Source organism: Nelumbo lutea, chromosome 5 (genome assembly GCF_056320005.1).
Source record: "Nelumbo lutea isolate HS-2025 chromosome 5, American lotus-T2T, whole genome shotgun sequence".
NCBI classification, from domain to species: Eukaryota; Viridiplantae; Streptophyta; class Magnoliopsida; order Proteales; family Nelumbonaceae; genus Nelumbo; species Nelumbo lutea.
This window is the reverse complement of record NC_142688.1, coordinates 10,217,442-10,238,739: the sequence shown is the minus strand read 5'-3', so window position 1 is coordinate 10,238,739 and position 21,298 is coordinate 10,217,442. Positions and strand designations below refer to the sequence as shown.

At 42.1% G+C, this 21,298-nt stretch overlaps 1 protein-coding gene across 1 annotated transcript in view; it reads right to left on the bottom strand.

Moving 5' to 3' along the window:
- Positions 1-1,281: 1,281 nt before the first annotated feature.
- Positions 1,282-21,298, bottom strand: part of LOC148850267 (protein RER1A-like) — a 36,831-nt gene continuing 16,814 nt past the window's right edge. The window contains exons 2-3 of the mRNA XM_088943469.1: positions 1,790-1,970; positions 1,282-1,692 (exon numbers count right to left, since the gene is read on the bottom strand). Of these exons, the coding sequence (XP_088799595.1) occupies positions 1,636-1,692; positions 1,790-1,970 (238 nt within the window). The 3' untranslated portion in view covers positions 1,282-1,635. The remainder of the gene's footprint in view (positions 1,693-1,789; positions 1,971-21,298) is intronic.

The following is a 21,298-nucleotide window of genomic DNA, read 5'->3' as shown; positions in this document are numbered from 1 at the left end:
AAAAATACAAAGGTCAGAAAAAAAAAAAAAACATATAGAACTTTGAATAGGCATTTTCATAATTTTATTCAAGCCAATTAACGAGGTAGGACTGCAATCTGAAAATTCAAGTGGGTCTTTATCAAAAAAAATAAAAATATAAGGGGCTAAGTGTCACTACTCAAAATACAGGTGGCAATCTATAACTTACCTTTTTTTTCATAAGTTAGCCTTCATTTGGATCCGGTGTAAAACGTCATCAGTGTATTTTTACATTGAAAACGTTTTGCACTGAACCACATAATAGGTGATCATTATGTTTAAAAACCGTGATAAAAAAGTGTAAAGTTTTACATCGATAAAATCGATGTAGTAGTTACATCGATTATCGATGCAAAACTTTATGCTTGATGGAGTTTTACATCGATTCCACTTCATCCAAACGCCAACAAATCTAAACCGAAGTAGAATTTCACATCAATTATAATTACACGCTCCTTCCAAATGCCTACAAAACCGGAACTCTTGATTTACATCGCTTCCAAATGCAGGCTTACAAATTAAATCAAATTTGGTCGAACAGAAAAGTTTCAATCTCCCCCCCCCCCCCACCCCCCAAAAAAATAAAAAAATGAAAAAAAAAAAACTCTATGACGCCTACCCGACCGGCTTGTCATGTCAAAGCCCAGTTCCTTCGCGGACCACCTTACTAAGAGGGACCACAACACAAGCGGGGAATATGACCATATTGTTGTAAAGATTGACTTAAAAATAGTAATTAAGAAATTTCCTCAGAAAGATCATTACTTGCTGATTAACAACAAGCTGAAAAAAGAACATAGATCATATCATACCTAATTATGTAAGGCACTAAGGTTGCGTTTGGTTTAGAAAATATGAAACAGAAATTTGCTAGAAAGGTTGTTAAGGAATTTTGTGAAGTTCCTTGCAAACTTTCCTCAACTTTATGTTTCTTACTTTTTTTCAATCAAACCAAACATAACATAAGGTAATGTGGATTGAAAACTACATAGTGGGGACGAAGGAACAACCCCACGCCCAGTAGACAATAAAGATATTTGATACCCTATACCTACAGATTTCAGGGAAAGACCACTGCTCTGAATATTAATTCCTCCTAACAAGTGCAAGAGATGTGTCGCCTTATCTAAGATTCCACAATTGTCCAATTTGTGCAACTCCAGAGAAAAAGGAAAAAGGAAAAAAGAATTGTAAAGAGAGCAAGCGAGAGAGAGAGAGAGAAAGAGAGAGAGAGAGAGAGAGAGAGAGAGAGAGCAAACATTTGAACAAATTTCACGTTTCAAATTTCACTTGGAATTGGACATAATTCCTCGTTGTATATGCTTCCTTGTTCATTGTATAAATTCATTTACTGGCACTGCAGTATGCTGGATGCGACTAGGGGAAAGAACAGCAAAAAGAAAATAATGACAAAAATAAGCAACCTCAGCTCCAATCCAGGTTGCATCTTTCACAATATAATTGAGGAGGTTTGCCATGTGAAAATTCAATAACTTTCTTACCAGATCACCATGAACTTCTGCTCCCATAGGTCCCCCCCTCTGGAATAAGCACATAAATAATATCTAGTGCAGCTGTCCTATATCCACTTAATGATCCAACTCACCTTAAGTTTCAATCTCTAGTAATTTCAGAGTCATCAGTTGAAGCTGCTTTCTTCCCAATGTAGCGCTGAAAAGAGAAACGGCTCGACTCTTAGAGGACAAATAGCAATATTGACCAAGTAAAAGACAATACATCAAATGGAACATTTAAGGGCAGGGCATACCTGCTTGCCTAGGGACAATGGAACATATTTATATTTGATCATGTGTAGTATCTGTCTCTTCATTGTGAGGAAGAACAGCACCAGCCAGTAGAAAAGGAGCACTGGCCAGAAAACGGGCACATCAAATGCACTAAAGAATGTCATCACAAAAGCAATGCAGAAGGCTTTTGTGATAGCATACCTGCCAGGGAGGAAGTCAATCCATCTAATTAATTCCTAGGGTAAATGCACTAGTCCAAAGTGAAATACTTCAGACAACTTGATCAAATAAGAGAGAAATAAATAAGTGAAAACCTGTAGCAATATTATGACAAAAAGTAGCTGATGACAACAAACAAAAATAATGATAAATCCAGTGAAGGCACGGCACAGAGATTAGTCAACAGAATCTGCTGCAGTTGTGTTATTACACCAAAGACACTTTATGCTAGATTGACCCATCATTACAGCATGCTTAAGCTAAACTATCTTGAGGCGGCTTGCTTACGCATTTAAGTGGCTTAGAGTGCCTTGAACTTTGAAAAATACAAGTATAAAAGAAAAAATATTGCCAACACATTATGCATACCATTAGAGTAAACAGGGAAAAAAACTCTTAGAATGAACATTATTACAGCATGCTTAAGCTAAACTATCTTGAGGCTGCTTGCTTACACATTTAAGTGGCTTAGGGTGCCTTGGACTTAGAAAAACACAAGTATAAAAGAAAAATATTGGCCAACAGATCAATCATACCATAACAGTAAACAAAAAAGAAAGAAAAAAAAAAAAAACTCTTAGAACGAACATTTTATATTTATTTATACACAATGGGTTAAAAGATTGCAAGGGACAGACCAAAAAGGATGTTGGTTGAAGTAGTTAGAAATGCGTTAAGGGCCCATAATTTAACAATGGATATAACACTGAACTGAATGGAAAGGTTGAACAGTTTACGCACAACCTGAGAAACAGAATGGAGGGGGAGAGGGGATTCAGAACTGTAGGAAAATGGAGGACTGAGGTGGTGATCGAAGCTAAGACCTTCAAGTTTGAAGAGGAACGGATCAAAGGTAAGGAAGCACTGAAGATTAGAGAGAACAGATGGGCGACAATACTGGTACCAAAGGAGGTCACGGTATGGATGAAAGGCTTTATAGACGGGACTATTAACTCTGGTAAGGTGAATGGCTGGAAGAACTCAATGTCAGTTCCAGGCAAGAAATATGTAATTGAACTGAAAAGAAATTGGAAGGGGTGATTCATCATGGTGGAGGAGTTCTTTGGAAGAGCTGGGAAAGAGCTGGGAAACAATTTCTCTGTGTGCCGGAAGGAAGAATGCAGAAAGGGTGGAGGATTCTTGTGAAGGTGTTGCAGTCCTTCCTTGAAGCAATGGAAAAAAGGAAGATAGAGGGAGTGGAGGTTACTGGTCAAAACTCCAAAGACCAGGGTCGGAAGGATCAGGAGTCAGTTTCGAGTGGAACTACCGGGAGTACAGAAGCTCAAAATACTTCGACCGCTGGTGTGGTGGTGGCTTGTTCTTCTGTGCATCGAAGAATTCTGGTGGGAGCAGGGACGGATGTTTGGAAGAAAAGAATGGTTCTGGTGGGAGCAGGGACGGAAGTGTTGAATGCAGTAGCCGGAGAGATTGGAATTGGAAACGAAGCATTGTTGGTTCCATTTACAGACTCAAAAGCCGTTCTGGATGTTGGCAACCAGGAACTAAGCTTCAAAGCTGTAGAGGTGGACGGAGGACTGATACAGGTCCAGAATTGGAGTCCCATCTGTAATGAAGTTGCAGTACAAGATGGTTGTGTTCGGCTGAAGTTTGTAGGTCTCCCCTTCCACCTTTGGCGCGACTCTGTTCTTTAACATATAATACAGAGTTTAGGAGTCTTGGTGGAAGCTAATAAACGCAGCTTGGTCACCGTCGAGGTAAAGGTGGCTGGGATTAAGCACGAAGATATGCCTAGGTGCTTCGAGATATGCTCGGATGAAGTCTGGTATAAGGTGTGGGTAGCTACAGAAGTGGAACAGGTGTGGTGGGGAAGAGGGCCCAAGGTTGAAGACGATGAGCTGGAAGGGTGGTGGACACGTGGAGGGAAGAGTGGGCGGTCAGAAGGGGGTGCAGGTGGAATTTAAGGAAAGGTTTAATGGGGTGGCTGGGGTAACCCAAACGACAAGTCATCTAATTAAAGGAAATAATTCAAATGTTTTTGAAAGGATTAAAGCTAAGGTGGGGCTCCTTATCTTTCGCTGACGTGGCAAAGAAGTGGAGTGGCCCCGGGTGCAGTTTGGTTCGGTCCGATCCGGTCGAGTTGATGGGAGGGTCGGGCGGCCGAAGGATAAACCGGGGATGATTTTAAGTGACCCACGTGACAACTTAAAGGGTCACGTGGGTCGGGATAAGGGAAGGAGTTTTGGACGGATGGTAGACAGAAACTTGTGTCTATCATCGTCCCAAATAGCGAGGGGCGCTGAGAAAGTCTCGCATCAGCGGAAAGCAACCAAACAAGGGAACCTCCAGTGGGTCCCGCGTCGTAACAGTGAGGAGCTGAGCCCAGGGCGACGCTTCTCAGAGAAGCCAGACCCAAGGTATGCAAGGGAGAGAGCCAAAGAGAAGGATGGGTACTGTGTAGTGTAGATGAAGAAGATTTAGAAGATGGTACAGATGATGGTACCGTATTGGCAACATGAACGATGAAGGCGGCTACGATGCAGGTGACATGGAAGAGTGGAACATTGCAAGGCTGTTTCAGGGGGAATTAGAGAAGAAAGGGAGGCATGAATTAGGCGGCCAGGAAGGTCAGTTAGAAGAAGAAAGAAGCTCGGGATTCCATAAAATAGGTGAGGCTGAAGACAGTGAACAGAATAGAATAACCCATAGAAAGGGCAAATCAGGAAAACCTACAGCTGAGCAGGAACACACCAATCAGGGGTGAACTAGGGGTACAGAGGAACGGTTGCCATGTTAACCAAGGGACAGATGGACTTCCTAACCAACTCAGGGAGACAAATTTTTACCAACCTCCGGAACTAGAAAGGGAGACCGGGACCAATCCTATCCCAACATCTATCTCCAACCCAGGTAACTGAGTGAATTTAGTTTATGCTACTAATGAGTCTTCTGTGTCCTTTGTTCCAGATTTTGTTCCCGTTCCATGTCTTGCAGCCATGTATGTGCAGTCAATCAAGGTGGTGAGACCTCTAAGGCTCTGGGAAGGGAATTGGAAGTTAGTGGAGAGGTGCGGGAAGAAAGGTATAGAAATGAGAAAGTTTGGGAGATTATTGAAAAAATATTTAATGAAGTGGAAGGACATATAAATTGGAGAGAGGGTGGAGAGGAGAAAAGAGGGAAGGGAGGGCTCAGGGGAGGGGAGGGAAGGAAAGGAGGGTAGGGGTGGAAAAGATAATATGGAGTGCACAAAGGAGGTGGGGGGTATTATCACAAGGAGGAAGGATGGAGAGGAGAGAAGAGGGGAGGGACCTAAGGAGAGGAGGGAAGGAGAGGAAGGGAGTGTGTAGGAAGGGTAGGGGGGAGAGAATCTAAGCAAGAGGGATTTGATAGCGGATTTTGTGGGGAAGTTGGGATGCAGATTAGAAGACTTGAATGTGCTAAAAGATGGTCTACAAAAGAGGAAGAGATGCGGAAGGTGACAAGAAGTTCGGGCAAAAGGAGAGAGAAGGAAAGGGGGAAAGTAGTGGTCAAGGGTAGAAGGGGAGTAAGTGAGAATGAAGATACTAAGTTGGAATGTGAGGGGGATAGGAAGTGCAAGGAAAAGAGCAACAATAAAAGAGGTAATGAAGAGGTTCGACCCAGACATTGTTCTATTGCAGGAGTCCAAGAGAATGGAGTTTAATAACAGGTGGGCAAGGAGTGTATGGAAAGCCAGGGCGATTAGTTGGGTGGCTGCTCCCTCTTGGGGTGCTTCAGGGGGGATAGTGACAATGTGGAAGAGGGAAGTGGTTGAAGGCTTGGAGGAACTAATTGGAAGATACACGGTTTCCATGAAGTTCAAACAGGAGGATGGATATGTGTGGGTGCTTACAAATGTCTATATGGACCAAATGACCACAGAGAGAGAAAGGAATTGTGGGAGGAATTGGCTAATGTAAGAGGACTATGGGAGGGGCCTTAGCGTGTGGGTGGAGACTTCAATGTGATTAGATACCCAGAGGAAACTAATAAGACCAATCAGAGGGTGACAACAATCATGAGGAAGTTTAACGGGTTTGTGGATGCCTTTGAGTTTAAGGAGATACCATTGGCCCAGAAGACATTTACTTGGTCAAATCTCCAAGCTAGTCCCATATGCTCTAAGTTGGATAGGTTCCTGTTTTCTGTGGAATGGGAGGAACACTGGGGGAACTTGACATCTAGAGCTCTACCTAGGGTAACCTCGGATCATTGGCCCATAGTGTTATGCAAGGAAGAGAGGAGTGGAGGACCTGCCCCGTTTAGATTTGAAAATATGTAGTTACTCCATCCTGGGTTTACCAATAGAGTAGGGGAGTGGTGGAATGGGAGGAGATGAGATTTCATAAGAAACTACAATTTTTGAAAATAAAGATCAAGGAGTGGAATATCCTGGAGTTTGGGAGGTCGGAAGAAAAAAATAGAGGTTTGATGGACCAACTTGAAAGCCTTGACTCTAAAAGAATGGGAGAATTTGGAGAGGAAGACAATGAACTAAGAAAGGGTTTGAGAAGATAGTTAGAGGATTGCCTACATAAGGAGGAAATAAGTTGGAGGCAAAAATCTAGATGTAAATGGTTGCAAAAGGGAGACAGGAATACCAGGTACTTTCATTCTTTGGCAGATGGAAGAAGGAAAAATTTCATCTCCAAATTGGTTGTGGATGGAACCGAGTTAACTCAACAAGAGGAGATAGTCGGGGCATGTGTAGAACACTTTAAATCTATTCTAAGAAGGCCTGTAAATGGAAGGGTGTGGGTAGAAGGTTTGGATTGGCCAGATGTAGGGAGGATAATAGGAGTTTGGAAAGGAACTTTGACTTGGAAGAGACTAAGGAGGCTGTGTTTTCTATGGACAGAACAAAAGCTCCAGGGGTGAAATCCACTTTTATAGCTTTGATTCCCAAAAAGAAAGAAGTTTCACATCCAAGGGACTTCAGACCAATCAGTCCGGTAAACAGCCTGTACAAGATTATAGCAAAGGTGTTATCTTTGAGGCTGAAGAAGGTATTGCTAGACATAATTGAACACAATCAAGGTGCCTTTGTAAGTGGAAGACAGATTACAGATCAAATCCTCATTGCTAATGAGAGTGGAGAGTTTTAAGAAGGATAAAAGGAAGGGAATGGTTTGTAAGTTGGATATGGAGAAGGCTTATGACATGGTGGATTGGGAATTCTTAAGAAAAGTTATGTCCAAAATGGGGTTCAGGGCTAGATGGTGCAAATGGATCATGGGTTGTGTTCGGAATTGTCATTATTCAATGCTAGTGAATGGGACAGTGGTAGATTTCTTCTCAGCCACTAGGGGTATAAGACAAGGAGACCCCTTATCTCCTTTTTCGTTCTTACTGGTTGCTGATGTTCTAGGGAAATTGATCCACAGAGCAGACTCTAGGAGTCTCATTAGAGGTTGGAGGGTTGGAAGGGAGGACATCCCACTCACTCACTTACAGTTTGCTAATGATGCGATCTTGTTTCGTAGAGGAGGTAACGTGAGCTTCATCAAGAATCTGAAACTTGTGATCCATCTATTTGAGCAAATGTCAAATTTGAAGGCGAACTTTGGGAAGAGTTGTGTAGTGGGTGTGAATCTGGAGGAGAGAGAGATTAGGGAGAATGCAGAAGTACTTGAGTGTGAAGTCTCAGGGTGGCCATTGTTATCTAGGGTTGCCCGTAGGTGATAATCCTAAGAGAGAGAGCTTTTGGAATCCGGTGGTGGAAAGATTTGAAAAAAGACTTGTCTCTTGGAAAAAGAACTACCTCTCTCTGGGTGGTAGGATTACACTGATCAAGGCCACGTTAGCAAACATACCCATTTACTTCCTTTTAGTGTTTAAGATTCCAGGGAAGGTTTGTAGCATGCTGGAGAGGTTAATGAGAGATTTCCTTTGGGAGCCGGGAGAAATGAAGAGGGATAAAAGAGTTAGCTAGAAGGTGGTGACTAGGAGTAAAAATTTTGGGGGTTTGGGGCTTGGGAACATTGGGAAAAGAAATTCGGCCCTTTAGGGAAGTGGTTGTGGAGGTTCCCTTTGGAGCGGGAGAAGCTATGGGCTAGAATAGTGGCAAGTATACATGGGTTGGAGAAAAATGGATGAGATGCTGGAATCAGAGCAAGGACCACAAGCACTTCACCTTGGAAAGATATTCATGATCTGCTTCCAATTTTCTCCCCTCTTGTCAGGTATGATTTGAATTCAGGTAATTCCATAAAATTTTGGGAACAAATTTGGGCAGGGGATGCTCCTCTTAGGGACCAGTTTCCTTCTTTCTACGCTCTTTCTGATCTTAAACATGAGCCAATTTCTTCTTTCATCACCCATTCCTCTTCCAGTTCAGGGTTTGGGTGGAACCTAGGTCTGAGGAGGGCTGTGAGGGATTCAGAACTTGATAGTATTTCAAGCCTCCTTGAACTTCTTGATAATGCATTCTTAGACCCTTCTAAGGTGGACTCTAGAATTTGGACCCCTACCCCCACGGGCTCTTTTTCTTGTGCTTCCTTCTCAAAGTCCTTTGCCAGTCCACCAGTCCTGCAACCTCCCCTTTCCTAGTTAATGAGGTTTGGTGCAGACCAATTCCTCCTAGGGTTGGTGGTTTTTGTTGGGAAGTCTATTTGGAAAGATTCAACATTGGGGATTTGCTCCAAAAGAGAGACCCAATATTTGCTTGTCACCTCACTGGTGTGTTCTTTGCAAAGCGGATGGGGAGACTGGTTTTCACCTACTGGTGTCTTGCCAATTTGCAAAGTCAATTTGGGAGTGGACTTTTTCTCTCTTTGGGTGCAGGTGGAACCCTCCATCAGACTTGTAGAGCCTTTTTTACCCTTCTTTTTTTAGGTGGCACATGAAAAGATGAAGGACTGTGGAGAGGGCTGAGGGCTGCAGTATGCTGGTCATTATGGGAAGAAAGAAATTCTAGGATCTTCTCAGAAAAGGAGAGAGGGGCTGAAGAATTGATGGCCATGATCCATATAAGGGTTGTACAGTGACTGAAATCACTAGAGCTATTTACAGATTACACAGTGCAAGACATGTTGAGAAAGTGGGGTGAGATTGCAAATTGCACACAGATCAAACCAATAATAAGGGTGTCTTGGACTTCCCCACCTGCTGGCTTCTTAAAATTAAATTTTGATGGGAGCTGTAGGGGGAATCCTGGACAATCAGGGATTGGAGGTGTTTTTAGGGATAAGAACGGGATCATCTCTGCCCTGTTCTCAGGCCTAATTGGTGTGGGGGATTCCCTTAGAGCTGATACCTTGGCAGTTATGGAAGGAGTTTAGAAAGCCAAGGAGATGATGTTAGAAGACTCTTAATTGAAGGGGACTCGGAGGTGGTGATAGAGTGGCTGATTAAAGACAACTGCGGCTTATGGAACTACAGAAATGAGAAGAAGAAATTCAGGTGGCTGGTGCAAGGGATGGAAATCAGGATGGGCTGGGTTAAGAGATCAGCTAATTCTTTAGCTGATGGGTTAGCTAAACAAGAGATAGAAAGGGAAGCAATGTTTTGGGCTAAGTTGTAATTTAACTGTTTCTTTTCTCCTTTTCCCTCTTTGGAGGGTTTAAGTTGTATTCGGAAGATAAGAGTGTTTGTCTTCCATGCTGTAATTAGTTTGATGTTTCAATGAATATAATGAATCTGTTATTGATATAAAAAAAAAAAAGGTTGAACAGGACTGATGTAGTTGGGACAAGGCTTACATAATGATGAATGTAATTTTTCAGCATCCATATAATATATGCAGTTAAATGCAACAACAAAGACAATTTAGTGTTGGAAATAGCAAAATGCTATAGATTCATAAATCATAACTTTGTTATAGCTCCACTTGATCCATGATCAACTGGTGGCACAGAAACCCTAGATTCATAGGTAACAATTATGATGTTAAAAACATAAGGTCTCAGCATCATCCTTCAAGCCCATCAAACAAGGAAATCCCATCTAGTTAAATTTGTTCATGTCACATTCAAGATGGGTCAATTCTTTGATTTAGACAAACTTGCCACATGCCACATATATATAATGTATGCTAGCAAATCTATGAATTTTTTGCCTCTATTGTATACTCAAGTAAAAAATGCAGATTTTCAGATTTTGAGACTTGCACTTGGTATCCATGGCTGAGGAGATCCAACAATAGAATGCCCAAATGACAATGCAAAAACACTTGGCCATGTATGTGGCTCCAGTGATAAAATATACTTAAATTTTCAGACCGCATGCTACCTTCTGCTCTCCCACTATCAACAGGCCTACCTTAGACCAAAGGGAAAATTTACATGTTGGACACTATGCATCAAAATCTCTGTTCTTCCCATTAGAATATTCAGCTGCATGATTTCAATCTTTAGTATAAAATTTGAGGACAATCAAGCAGCACTCTGCTGATGGATATAAATTGACAATCTCTCAATTCTTCAACCAGGTTTCCCAAGAATCTCATATACATATAGGATTACAATTCTGCTGCAAGCCTAATTTTCAGAAATGACTTCCTGTCTTAGGTCACTACATTACATAGTATTGATTCATACAGGAATGGCCCTTCGTATGCCTTGATCTTCTTTTGGTGGTAATTCCCACTCCAGTCCATGGAATTGAAGAATCAAAATCAATTTTGATGTCTTGGTTAACAACAATGAAGATGCAGCAGTCTGAGTAGGGGTGCAACTTGGGCAGGCTCAGGTTGGGTTTTTGTCAAAATATGAATGGGCCCAGCCTGAAGCAGTATAAAATGCTAACTCAGACCAACATGAGTTGCAGCCATAAATCTGAGTGACAGCATGAAACTAGGGCTGCAACTTGGGCAGGTTGAGTTAGGGTTGGTGAGCGCCAAGACAGGCCTAACCCTAAGATGCAAACTTAACTCAGACCAACCTGAGCTGCAGCCATAAATCTGAGTGACAGCATAAAACTAGGGCTGCAACTTGGGCAGGTTGAGTTAGGGTTGGTGAGCGCCAAGACAGGCCTAACCCTAAGATGCAAACTTCGGACTCAGGCCTGGCCCAACCCTAGGACAAGCCTAAGTTCACCAATCCAGGCCCAACCCAAGCTTAACCCAACACAATTCGAGCTGGGGCCACTGGGCTTGGGCTCAGGTTGGATTGGACTGAGCCTAAGCAGGTTGGTCAGGTTTGAAAGAATTTATCAATATATTTTTGTAAAGCTTCCCATTATTAGGCTCTAAATCCCAACTTAGAAGTAGATTGGATTAAATATGTACAAATTTCTTTAACTAATGTATATACATATTTTATACATGCATACATGTATATATATGATTTAAAAAAGATAAAAATTATATAGAATGCACGTATGATGTCTTTGTCTGGGTTGGGCTCGTGCTATGTCAGGCCAGGATTGGGCTACCCAAGGCCTTAACTGAAGCCCAACCCGAATTTAGGTCAGGCCCAAAATATCTGGCCATGCCCAGCCTGAAGTCTGAAAATTTAGGCCCAACTAAGGTTCTAAGTGTCAAGACACCCCAATATGCACGTGTATCGGTGGTTTGGACCACAAACTCCCCCTTTTTTTTTCAAATCAATCTTAGGCTTGCCTATACCCTGAAAATAACAAAAAACCAGAACACCTATTATTTAATGTATTGGGGCGGGGCCCATACAATATGATATGCCCCTGATACATGATGGAATTTTGAACCTTGGGCTCAATCCATGTAAAAGCTTGGATTGGACTCAGGTTGGACCCACTCAAGTTGCAGCCCTACCTGAAACTCTAGAAGTTATCTCTGAGGAGATAGATTCTTAGGCCATATGACAGTTGCTGAAGATGCTACATGGGAGGCAATAAACCTAGTAAAGAAGCAAGAATTTCAAGATATTTGGCTTGAAGGCAACTCCCCCTAACAATACACAAAAAGAAGCCATGGTTGAGAATATTACAGTGAAGGACCAGAGGTAGCCCATTAGGTGAAGAGCCTAAATATTTTTCAGCATTTTTTATTAACAATTTCACAAGAGGATGGATTGGGTTGCTTCCTCATCAACAAGAAGGGCATACAACAGGAATAAATTGGAGGCCTCCACAGCCAAATCTAATTTAGCTCAATTTTGACCAATGCAGCTTAGGGAATCTAGGAAGGCCTGGAATTTGCAGATTATGGAGAAGAAAGCTTTAAAGGATGTTGGCGATAGTCTACAGAGATGATGACATACAAGATTTAGATATGAAAGTTGTTCGTTTCTTTGTCAATTAGAAGCATCAACTTTCTAAAGCCACAAGCAATAGAAAGTAATTACATTACTTAGTTACTTTATCATTGCAAGGAAGCAAATTTCAACATAACACTGGTTCAGCAAGAGTTATATTTAAATTAGGGAAGCTGAAAAGAATTTTCATATTGTTGACCATCGTTGTCAAGGCGACGCCTAGGTGATAAGTCGCTAATGGAGGATATCCTAGCATAATTACCAAGACATTTTTTAGATGGGGCTCAGTGATTTAAAAGGCATGCCTAGGCGCACAGGCAAGGCGCATTTTGAGGTATGCGCCTCACCCAGGTCCTAGGCGTGCCCCTTTCAAAAGGTGTGCGCCTGGTGCACCTTGTGACTCAGCCCAGGCATGCGCCTTTTTAAAATTTTGCGCTTTTTGCTTTTTTTTTTAGACTAACAGCTAGGCCGGAGGCTCCGCCCCCACACCCCCGACCACGCCCCTCAAGGGGCGTGATACAAAGGCGACTCATAGAATCTAGAATGTTTTATATCGCATTAACTACTTGAAGCAATGCAATTAAGGAAAAAAGAAATTGTGGGTTTTACATGCTTGAAAATGCTTTATATGTTTTCTTTTATTTTTTAATTTCCATTTGAATACATTGTACATGTTTCTGCTTCCTAACTGAACTATCAGTTAAAAAAGTTGGAAAAATCAAGAAAACAAAGGGATGCAGAGGTAACAAGGGTTGGTCTTCTTTATCAAGGTTATGGTCGCTCTTGCTCTCGCCCTTGTTGGTGGATTGAGCACGTCGATGGGTGAAATAGATGTCCGGTGGCGTCGAATGAAATCCTAGTTTCGGGGTGTTCTCATAGGCTCGGGGTGAAGATGTTTTGAGGTAGATCTCTTCGGAAAGATCAGGGAGGTGGAAGGAGATGGGAAGCTAGGAATTGGTACAGGGGTGTAGAGAAGGGGGCGAGGAGGAGACCGAACTTCTCCTACAGTAAGGCGGTTACGGCTAGAGTTTGGCCGAATTTTGGGCAATCTGAAACCAAGAAGGTGGAGGACAGACAGATGATATTTACAAAGTCCCAAGGCGTAGAGGCCAGAAGGAGATTCCTAAGAGATTGCTTGGTGGAAAGATTTCAGTGGGGGCAGGTTTTCAAGAAGTGGAAAATTGGGTAAGTAGATGTTGGAAGGAGGTGGGAGGAGTGAAAGTAAAGAAATTAGCCGATGACCTCTTCCTGTTCATATTCTCGTTGAGATCAGCGGCGGCTTGGATCCTTAAGCAGGGTCCATGGAAAATGGGGAGAAATCATAGCCGATGACCTCTTCCTGTTCATATTCTCGTTGAGATCAGCGGCGGCTTGGATCCTTAAGCAGGGTCCATGGAAAATGGGGAGAAATCATCTCTTTCTAGACTGGTGGGGGGCAAGCGCTAGCTGCTTCTATCCGGAATCAAGCGAAGATTCAAACCGTTCAAAAACCATCTGGGTGAGGGTGTATGGTCTTCCTCTAGTATTGTGGTGCCCGAGTGTGATCAAGAACATAGGGGATGCTTGCAGTGGTTTCGTGGAACCGATGACTCCCCTGAGCAGCTTTCAACCTGTGAGTGGGTTCGAATGAAGGTGTTAAGGTCCGAGAAGATTCTTGAAAAAGTGGAGGTTGTTGTGGGGGAGTCGGTATTTGAAATCCGCATTTGGCTTGAATCGTTGCCGACGGTCCAAAGTTGAAAGCAGGAGATTCATGAGAATAGTCAGTTCCAATCGCAAGGAAGGAGCTCGAAAATCTCTGACACGGTGGTCTTAGAAGACGAGGGAGAAAGCTCACTGCCACAAGAGTTTCATAAAAGTTCTCTAAGTTTCAAACCGCCACTGAGTAGCTTGTCGGAGGTCGGCGGAGGGGAAGAGGACGGTAGTGGGATCAATCTGATTCGTCCACAAGCAGTTCCTCTGGAAGGCCAGGATCATCCTCAGGTTGAGTGCTTTGAATCTCGCTCGCCAGAGTTAATGAAGGGAAGAAGTGGGGACTTTCCGAGGGTGGAGGATTTAAAAATTCTTATAAAGTAGTGCATTAAAGAACTACACGTGGAGTCAGACGTGGAGGTCTCGAGGTTTAAGGGGAGGGAGGCTCGACAAGGGGCCGGCTTGGATTCCAAGGAAGATGAGGAGACTCAGGCTTGGACTCAAGTTCCGAATCCAGGTCAAGCTCTTAAGTCTTTGCCTACCCGCTCTACTCAAATGGCGAAGAAACTTGAAGGTAAAAACTTTTTTAGTGAGACTCGGTGGCCCACTGGTAGACAAACAGATTACAGTCCGGTTCGGTTGGAACCGACCTGGGTTAGTCTGTCATCCAAACAGCAGCTGAATCCAAGTGTTGCTTCTCCTCCAGTCCACACTCCCAGCCCTAATAATATGGAGATGGGTGGTCAGAGTCAGGCTGCTACTTCATCCCAAAAAGTCTGGTCTTCTTCAAAAAAGTATGTGGGAGATGCACAACAGGCGGCAACAAAGTCAAGAGCTGCCTCTGGTGCTAGCGGAAGAGACAATGGAAGAGACTCCATTGGTGGTGACCCCTATTGCGGTGGTGGGTCAAGTTCATAATGGGAATGTAGGAAATTGTCTTGATCAATCCAAAGAGTTGGGAAATAGTGGTGGAAGCCCTGGGCAAATGAGGAGAAGCAATGGAGAAGTCTTGATAGGAAACAAGGGGAAAGCGAGTTCTTCAGCCGCGGAGGTAGGCAAGGATAGTAAGTCTGAAAATAATCAATCTTATTGGGTGACATCAAAACTTCTGGGGCTGGGGACCTTCCCGGGAATATCAATGGAGGGGATGGAAGCTGATACTATTAAGTTCTTGGAAGGAATTGAACAAAGAGTGCTTATGAAGAGGGGAAATTGGCAGCAAAAAAATGGGGATTAAAAACAAAGAAAAGTAGAGAAATGATGAGATTAACTTGGGGTCTGAATGATAAGGCGGGGAGCAGTGAAGAGGCTGCAAGGGGGTCTAAGAAGATGTTAGGTGGGTCCTCTTCTTTAGTTAATTCTTATGGAAGTGAAAATTCTTTCCTAGAATGTTAGAGGGCTGGGATCGGGAAGGAGGAGGATGATGGTATGTGATTCTTTGAAGCAATCGAAGTCAAAGATTGTCTTGCTCCAAGAAACTAAGCTGGAGTGGGTCGACACTGCTACAATTCGAAGTGTTTGGGGGGAGGGTCAGGTCAGATGGAAGGCCTTGGCTGCCTCGGGGAGTGCTGGTGGAATTGTGAGCCTTTGGGACCCCACTTTCTGTTTTTTGGTTTCTTGCAGAATTGGTAATTTATCAATCACCATGAGGCTGAAACTACAAGATGGAAAACTTATTCAAGTCACAAACGTTAATGGTCCTGTTGATTCTAATTTTCGGGTGGCTTTTTGGGCGGAATTATCATCTTTGAGAGACCCTTAGAACTGTCCTTGGATAATTGGGGGTGATTTTAATGCAACTATTTCGGTGAATGAGATGAACACAAGGGGTAGAAGAACTGGTTCGATGAACATGTTTGCTGACTTCATAAATAGTATGGAATTCATGGACGTCCCAATTCAGGGTAATAGATTCACTTGGACCAATAACCAATCTGTCCCGACCCTGGTTAGGCTGGACAGATTCTTGGTTTCTTCAAACTGGGGACGAATTCTTTCCTGATTTCAGACAGCTTACCCTTCCTAGACCGATGTCTGACCATAGCCCTATTCAGCTTGTTTGTGGTCTCCGTGAGACAGTCAAATCCCCGTTTAAGTTTGAAAATGCTTGATTTGAGGAGGAAAATCTTATCCCCTTAATCAGCTCTGTGTGGAATGAGTTGCAAGTGGAGGGCTCTAGTTATTTCGTTATGGCATCAAAATTAAAGGCTGTCAAGGGTAAACTAAAAATTTGGAGTAAGGAGAAGAATATGAAGTGGGTTACTGATAAGAAGGCTTTGTTGAGCACCACTGTTGAGATTGACAGAGCTGAAGAGACTCCATTGGTGGTGACCCCTATTGCGGTGGTGGGTCAAGTTCATAATGGGAATGTGGGAAATTGTCTTGATCAATCCAAAGAGTTGGGAAATAGTGGTGGAAGCCCTGGGCAAATGAGGAGAAGCAATGGAGAAGTCTTGATAGGAAACAAGGGGAAAGCGAGTTCTTCAGCCGCGGAGGTAGGCAAGGATAGTAAGTCTGAAAATAATCAATCTTATTGGGTGACATCAAAACTTCTGGGGCTGGGGACCTTCCCGGGAATATCAATGGAGGGGATGGAAGCTGATACTATTAAGTTCTTGGAAGGAATTGAACAAAGAGTGCTTATGAAGAGGGGAAATTGGCAGCAAAAAAATGGGGATTAAAAACAAAGAAAAGTAGAGAAATGATGAGATTAACTTGGGGTCTGAATGATAAGGCGGGGAGCAGTGAAGAGGCTGCAAGGGGGTCTAAGAAGATGTTAGGTGGGTCCTCTTCTTTAGTTAATTCTTATGGAAGTGAAAATTCTTTCCTAGAATGTTAGAGGGCTGGGATCGGGAAGGAGGAGGATGATGGTATGTGATTCTTTGAAGCAATCGAAGTCAAAGATTGTCTTGCTCCAAGAAACTAAGCTGGAGTGGGTTGACACTGCTACAATTCGAAGTGTTTGGGGGGAGGGTCAGGTCAGATGGAAGGCCTTGGCTGCCTAGGGGAGTGCTGGTGGAATTGTGAGCCTTTGGGACCCCACTTTCTGTTTTTTGGTTTCTTGCAGAATTGGTAATTTATCAATCACCATGAGGCTGAAACTACAAGATGGAAAACTTATTCAAGTCACAAACGTTAATGGTCCTGTTGATTCTAATTTTCAGGTGGCTTTTTGGGCAGAATTATCATCTTTGAGAGACCCTTAGAACTGTCCTTGGATAATTGGGGGTGATTTTAATGCAACTATTTCGGTGAATGAGATGAACACAAGGGGTAGAAGAACTGGTTCGATGAACATGTTTGCTGACTTCATAAATAGTATGGAATTCATGGACGTCCCAATTCAGGGTAATAGATTCACTTGGACCAATAACCAATCTGTCCCGACCCTGGTTAGGCTGGACAGATTCTTGGTTTCTTCAAACTGGGGACGAATTCTTTCCTGATTTCAGACAGCTTACCCTTCCTAGACCGATGTCTGACCATAGCCCTATTCAGCTTGTTTGTGGTCTCCGTGAGACAGTCAAATCCCCGTTTAAGTTTGAAAATGCTTGGTTTGAGGAGGAAAATCTTATCCCCTTAATCAGCTCTGTGTGGAATGAGTTGCAAGTGGAGGGCTCTAGTTATTTCGTTATGGCATCAAAATTAAAGGATGTCAAGGGTAAACTAAAAATTTGGAGTAAGGAGAAGAATATGAAGTGGGTTACTGATAAGAAGGCTTTGTTGAGCACCACTGTTGAGATTGACAGAGCTGAAGAGGCGGGTCCCTTGTCTGAAGATCTGAGACTTGAGAGATCAATTGCAAAAATCAGGTATGATAAGATGGCAGTTGAGGAAGAGAGAAAGTGGAGACAAAGAGCTAAATCCATTTGGCTTAAAGAGGGGGATAAAAATACAAAGTTCTTTCACAAAATGGCAAATGCTCGTGCTAGGTTCTCTTCAATCAGCAAGCTGGTGTGGGAGGACAGGTGTGGTGAGTCTAGTTCTGAAGTTAAACCTGTAGCTACTTCTTTCTATAAGAACCTTTATAAAGAGAAGTGGGTTCAGAGACCTTTTCCCTCCGAGCTCCAAATTTTTAAATTAAATGAAGAGCAGAAAATCTGGTTAGAGAGACCATTCTCAAAAGAGGAAATTAAGGGTGCAGTAAAGAAGCTAGAAAATGATAAGTCACAGGGTCCTGATGGGTTCTCTAATCTATTCTACTTAAAATGTTGGGATATTGTGAGGAGTGATCTGATGCAGGTGTTCTAGGCATTTCACACTAATGCCTCTTTTCAGAGAAGTCTGAATGCAACTTTCATCACTCTCATTCCAAAAATTGAAGGGGCTGTTAATACAAAGGACTTCAGGCCCATTAGTCTCTTAAACAGTTTCTACAAAATCTTGGCTAAGTTTTGGCTGAAAGAATGAAGTGTGTGTTAGGCAGTGTTATCTCTTGTAACCAAAGTGCTTTTGTCCCAGGTAGACAGATGGTTGACTCTATTCTCATTGCCAATGAGCTGCTGGAGTCCAGAAGAAGAGAGGGGATCCTAGGTGTTCTGTGCAAACTGGATGTTGAAAAAGCTTATGATCATGTTAACTGGCACTGCTTGGATCTGGTTTTGGAGAAAATGAATTTTTGGCAGCTTTGGAGAAACTGAATCAGAGTATGTGTTAAAACTCCTAAGTTCTCCATCTTAGTTAATGGGCAATCAACGAGGTTTTTTGGAAGTTCAAGAGGTTTGAGGCAAGGTGACCCTCTCTCTCCCCTACTCTTCATTTGCGTCATGGAAAATTTCTCTCTTTAGCAAGAAGGCTGCTGAGAATGGGCTTTGGGAGGGCTTTGCAATTGCCCCAGGAAAAGAAAAAGTTAATATTCTTCAAATTGCTGATGACACCTTATCCTTTGTTGATGCTTCTCCAAATCAACTAGAGGTGGTGCTTGGAATTTTGAGTTGGTTTGAGGTGGTGTCTGGCCTCAAGGTTAATTTGAGTAAATCTCAAATTATCCCTATAGGTATTGTTACAAATCTAGAAGTTTGTGCAGAAGTTATGGCTTGTCAGACTGCCCATCTTCCGGTCAAGTACTTGGGGCTCCCTCTTGGAGCTAAATATACTTCCTCTCAGATTTGGAATCCGGTGGTTGAAAGAATGAAGAAGAAATTGGCTTCCTGGAAAGCTAAATACCTTTCTTTCGGGGGGGAGAGAGTGATTTTGATTAAGAATACTCTTTCTAATCCACCTACTTACTTCCTCTCCCTCTTTCCTATTTCTTCCAAAGTGGCTAACAGATTGGAGCATCTACAGAAAAATTTTCTCTGGAGAGGTTGGGAGGAGGAGAAGAAGGTTCATGTTGTAAACTGGGATTGTCTTCCTAAGGAAATTGGAGGGTTGGGAATAAGAAAATTGAAGAAATACAATTCTGCCCTCCTGTGTAAATGGCTTTGGAGATTTGCAAATGAAAGAAATGCTTGGTAGAGAAAGCTGATTGTGGACAAATATGGAATGGATTGGGGTGATTGGAGATCCAATTCTCCTATTTCAAGAGGGATAAGCTCTATTTGGACAGGCATAATGAATAAATCTAATTTATTTGAGGAAGGAATCGGTTACAACTTGGGAAATGGGGAAAGAATTAAATTTTGGAAAGACTCTTGGTGTTCTGAAGTGTGTCTGAAAGATGCCTTTCCTCTTTTGTATCAAATTTCTGCAAATCAGGATTCCTCGGTAGCTAAGAATTTCAATGTGGACGATAACTATTTCAGTTGGAACCTAACTTCTAGGAGGCATCTCTTTGAATGGGAAACCGAGGAGTATGCAAATCTGTTAGGCCTGCTCCATAACCAGAGGATTGACCCAAACATGAATGCTTGGAGATGGAAATGGGAAGCTGATGGCAGGTTTTCTGTAAAGTCTATGTTCAGTAAGTTGATAAGTTCAGGTCAGGGAAACTTTCTAGCTAGGCAGATTTGGAACTCAATCAGTCCTTCTAAAGTGAAGTTTTTGCTCTGGACAATGGTTTTAAATAAATGTATATCCAAAGTTAATCTAGTGAAATGTGGCATACAGATTTCGGACATGTCATGTGGCTTGTGTGGTGGGGCAGTAGAAACTACTGAACACCTGGCCTTACATTGCCCAGTCTCGAAATATATTTGGAGGCATTTTCTTCAAGCTTTGGAAATCAGCTGGGTAATGCCAAATTCTGTTAAGGATCTGCTGTTGTGTTGGCAAATTGAGGGTCTCAGCAAGAAAGGTACCTTAGTTTGGAAGACTATCCCGGCTGCTGTGCTTTGGACTATCTAGATTGAAAGAAATAACAGAATTTTTCAGGGCAAAGCTAAATCTCCAGAGGAAATGGTGCAGAAAGCTGTGAGTAAACTTCTGTCCTGGGTGTCGGCAACGGAGGTGTTTAAAAATCAGAATTTGATTCTGTTGTTTAAATCTCAGAACTGGATGTATCTGTAATTTGTGGTGGCTCTAAGCAGCCTCTAATGGCCTAGGCTCCTTTGTACTGGTTCTTGATTTAATAAAATACCTTACCTTTTCCAAAAAAAAGTTTAGATAATAGGTTTTTTTAAATCATTTATTTTAAATTTTAAGTTTATTTTTTTTTATTAACATTATGTTTAATATTTTTTGAACTTTTTTGCATTTTTTTGAATTTTCTGACTTTTTTATTTTTTAGCTTTTTTTTTGTAATTTTGCACCTTTCTTAAAAGGGCGTGCGCCTCGCCTTGCACCTTGCGCCTCAGGCGCAAATTGGCCCTTGCACTATTAAAACACTGATGGGGCTCTTGGATATTTTTATATTCTTAATTTTTTTTTATCAATTTACATTCTTAACTTTTTTGAGATTAATAATAAAATAGCCATTACTAAACTGAATTATTCAGCTTAAGCTAAAATATTAGTTTCTTTTTATTATTTTTCTCATTTGTTAGGGTTCAATCAACATGTCAACCCTCGAAGACTTCAAAACTTAAAGTGATAAGCATAAAAGAACTCAATTTTATCCAATCAACACATATTGATTATTTTCATCATCATTTTGTAAAATTTCTTTTCTTTCTTCCATTTTTTCATGAATATGTTGACTTTCTATGTTTCAAATGAAGCTAATACATTTTTTGTGAAGATTATAGACAATTAATAGCAAAAGATGGTTGGTGCTTTCTATGGAACCTAAGGAATTACCCTAGGATTCATGGTTTTAGCTTAACATATGGAGAAATGAGTTCCCAAGGTCACAACGCTTTCTTTTAACCCTCCAATTAAACATAACATGCTATCAACCAAATCAGCTAGTGAGCACTTGCCTGGGTGATTTGGTTTCGATGTGTTCACATGGTCACAATATTTTCATGCAGATCTCCACTAAAACGCAAGCATGCTATCAACCAAATAAAAACCAAATCACAGAAGGAGTGCATGCCTAGGTGATTTGGTTTCGATGTGTTCACATGGTCACAATATTTTCATGCAGACCTTCAC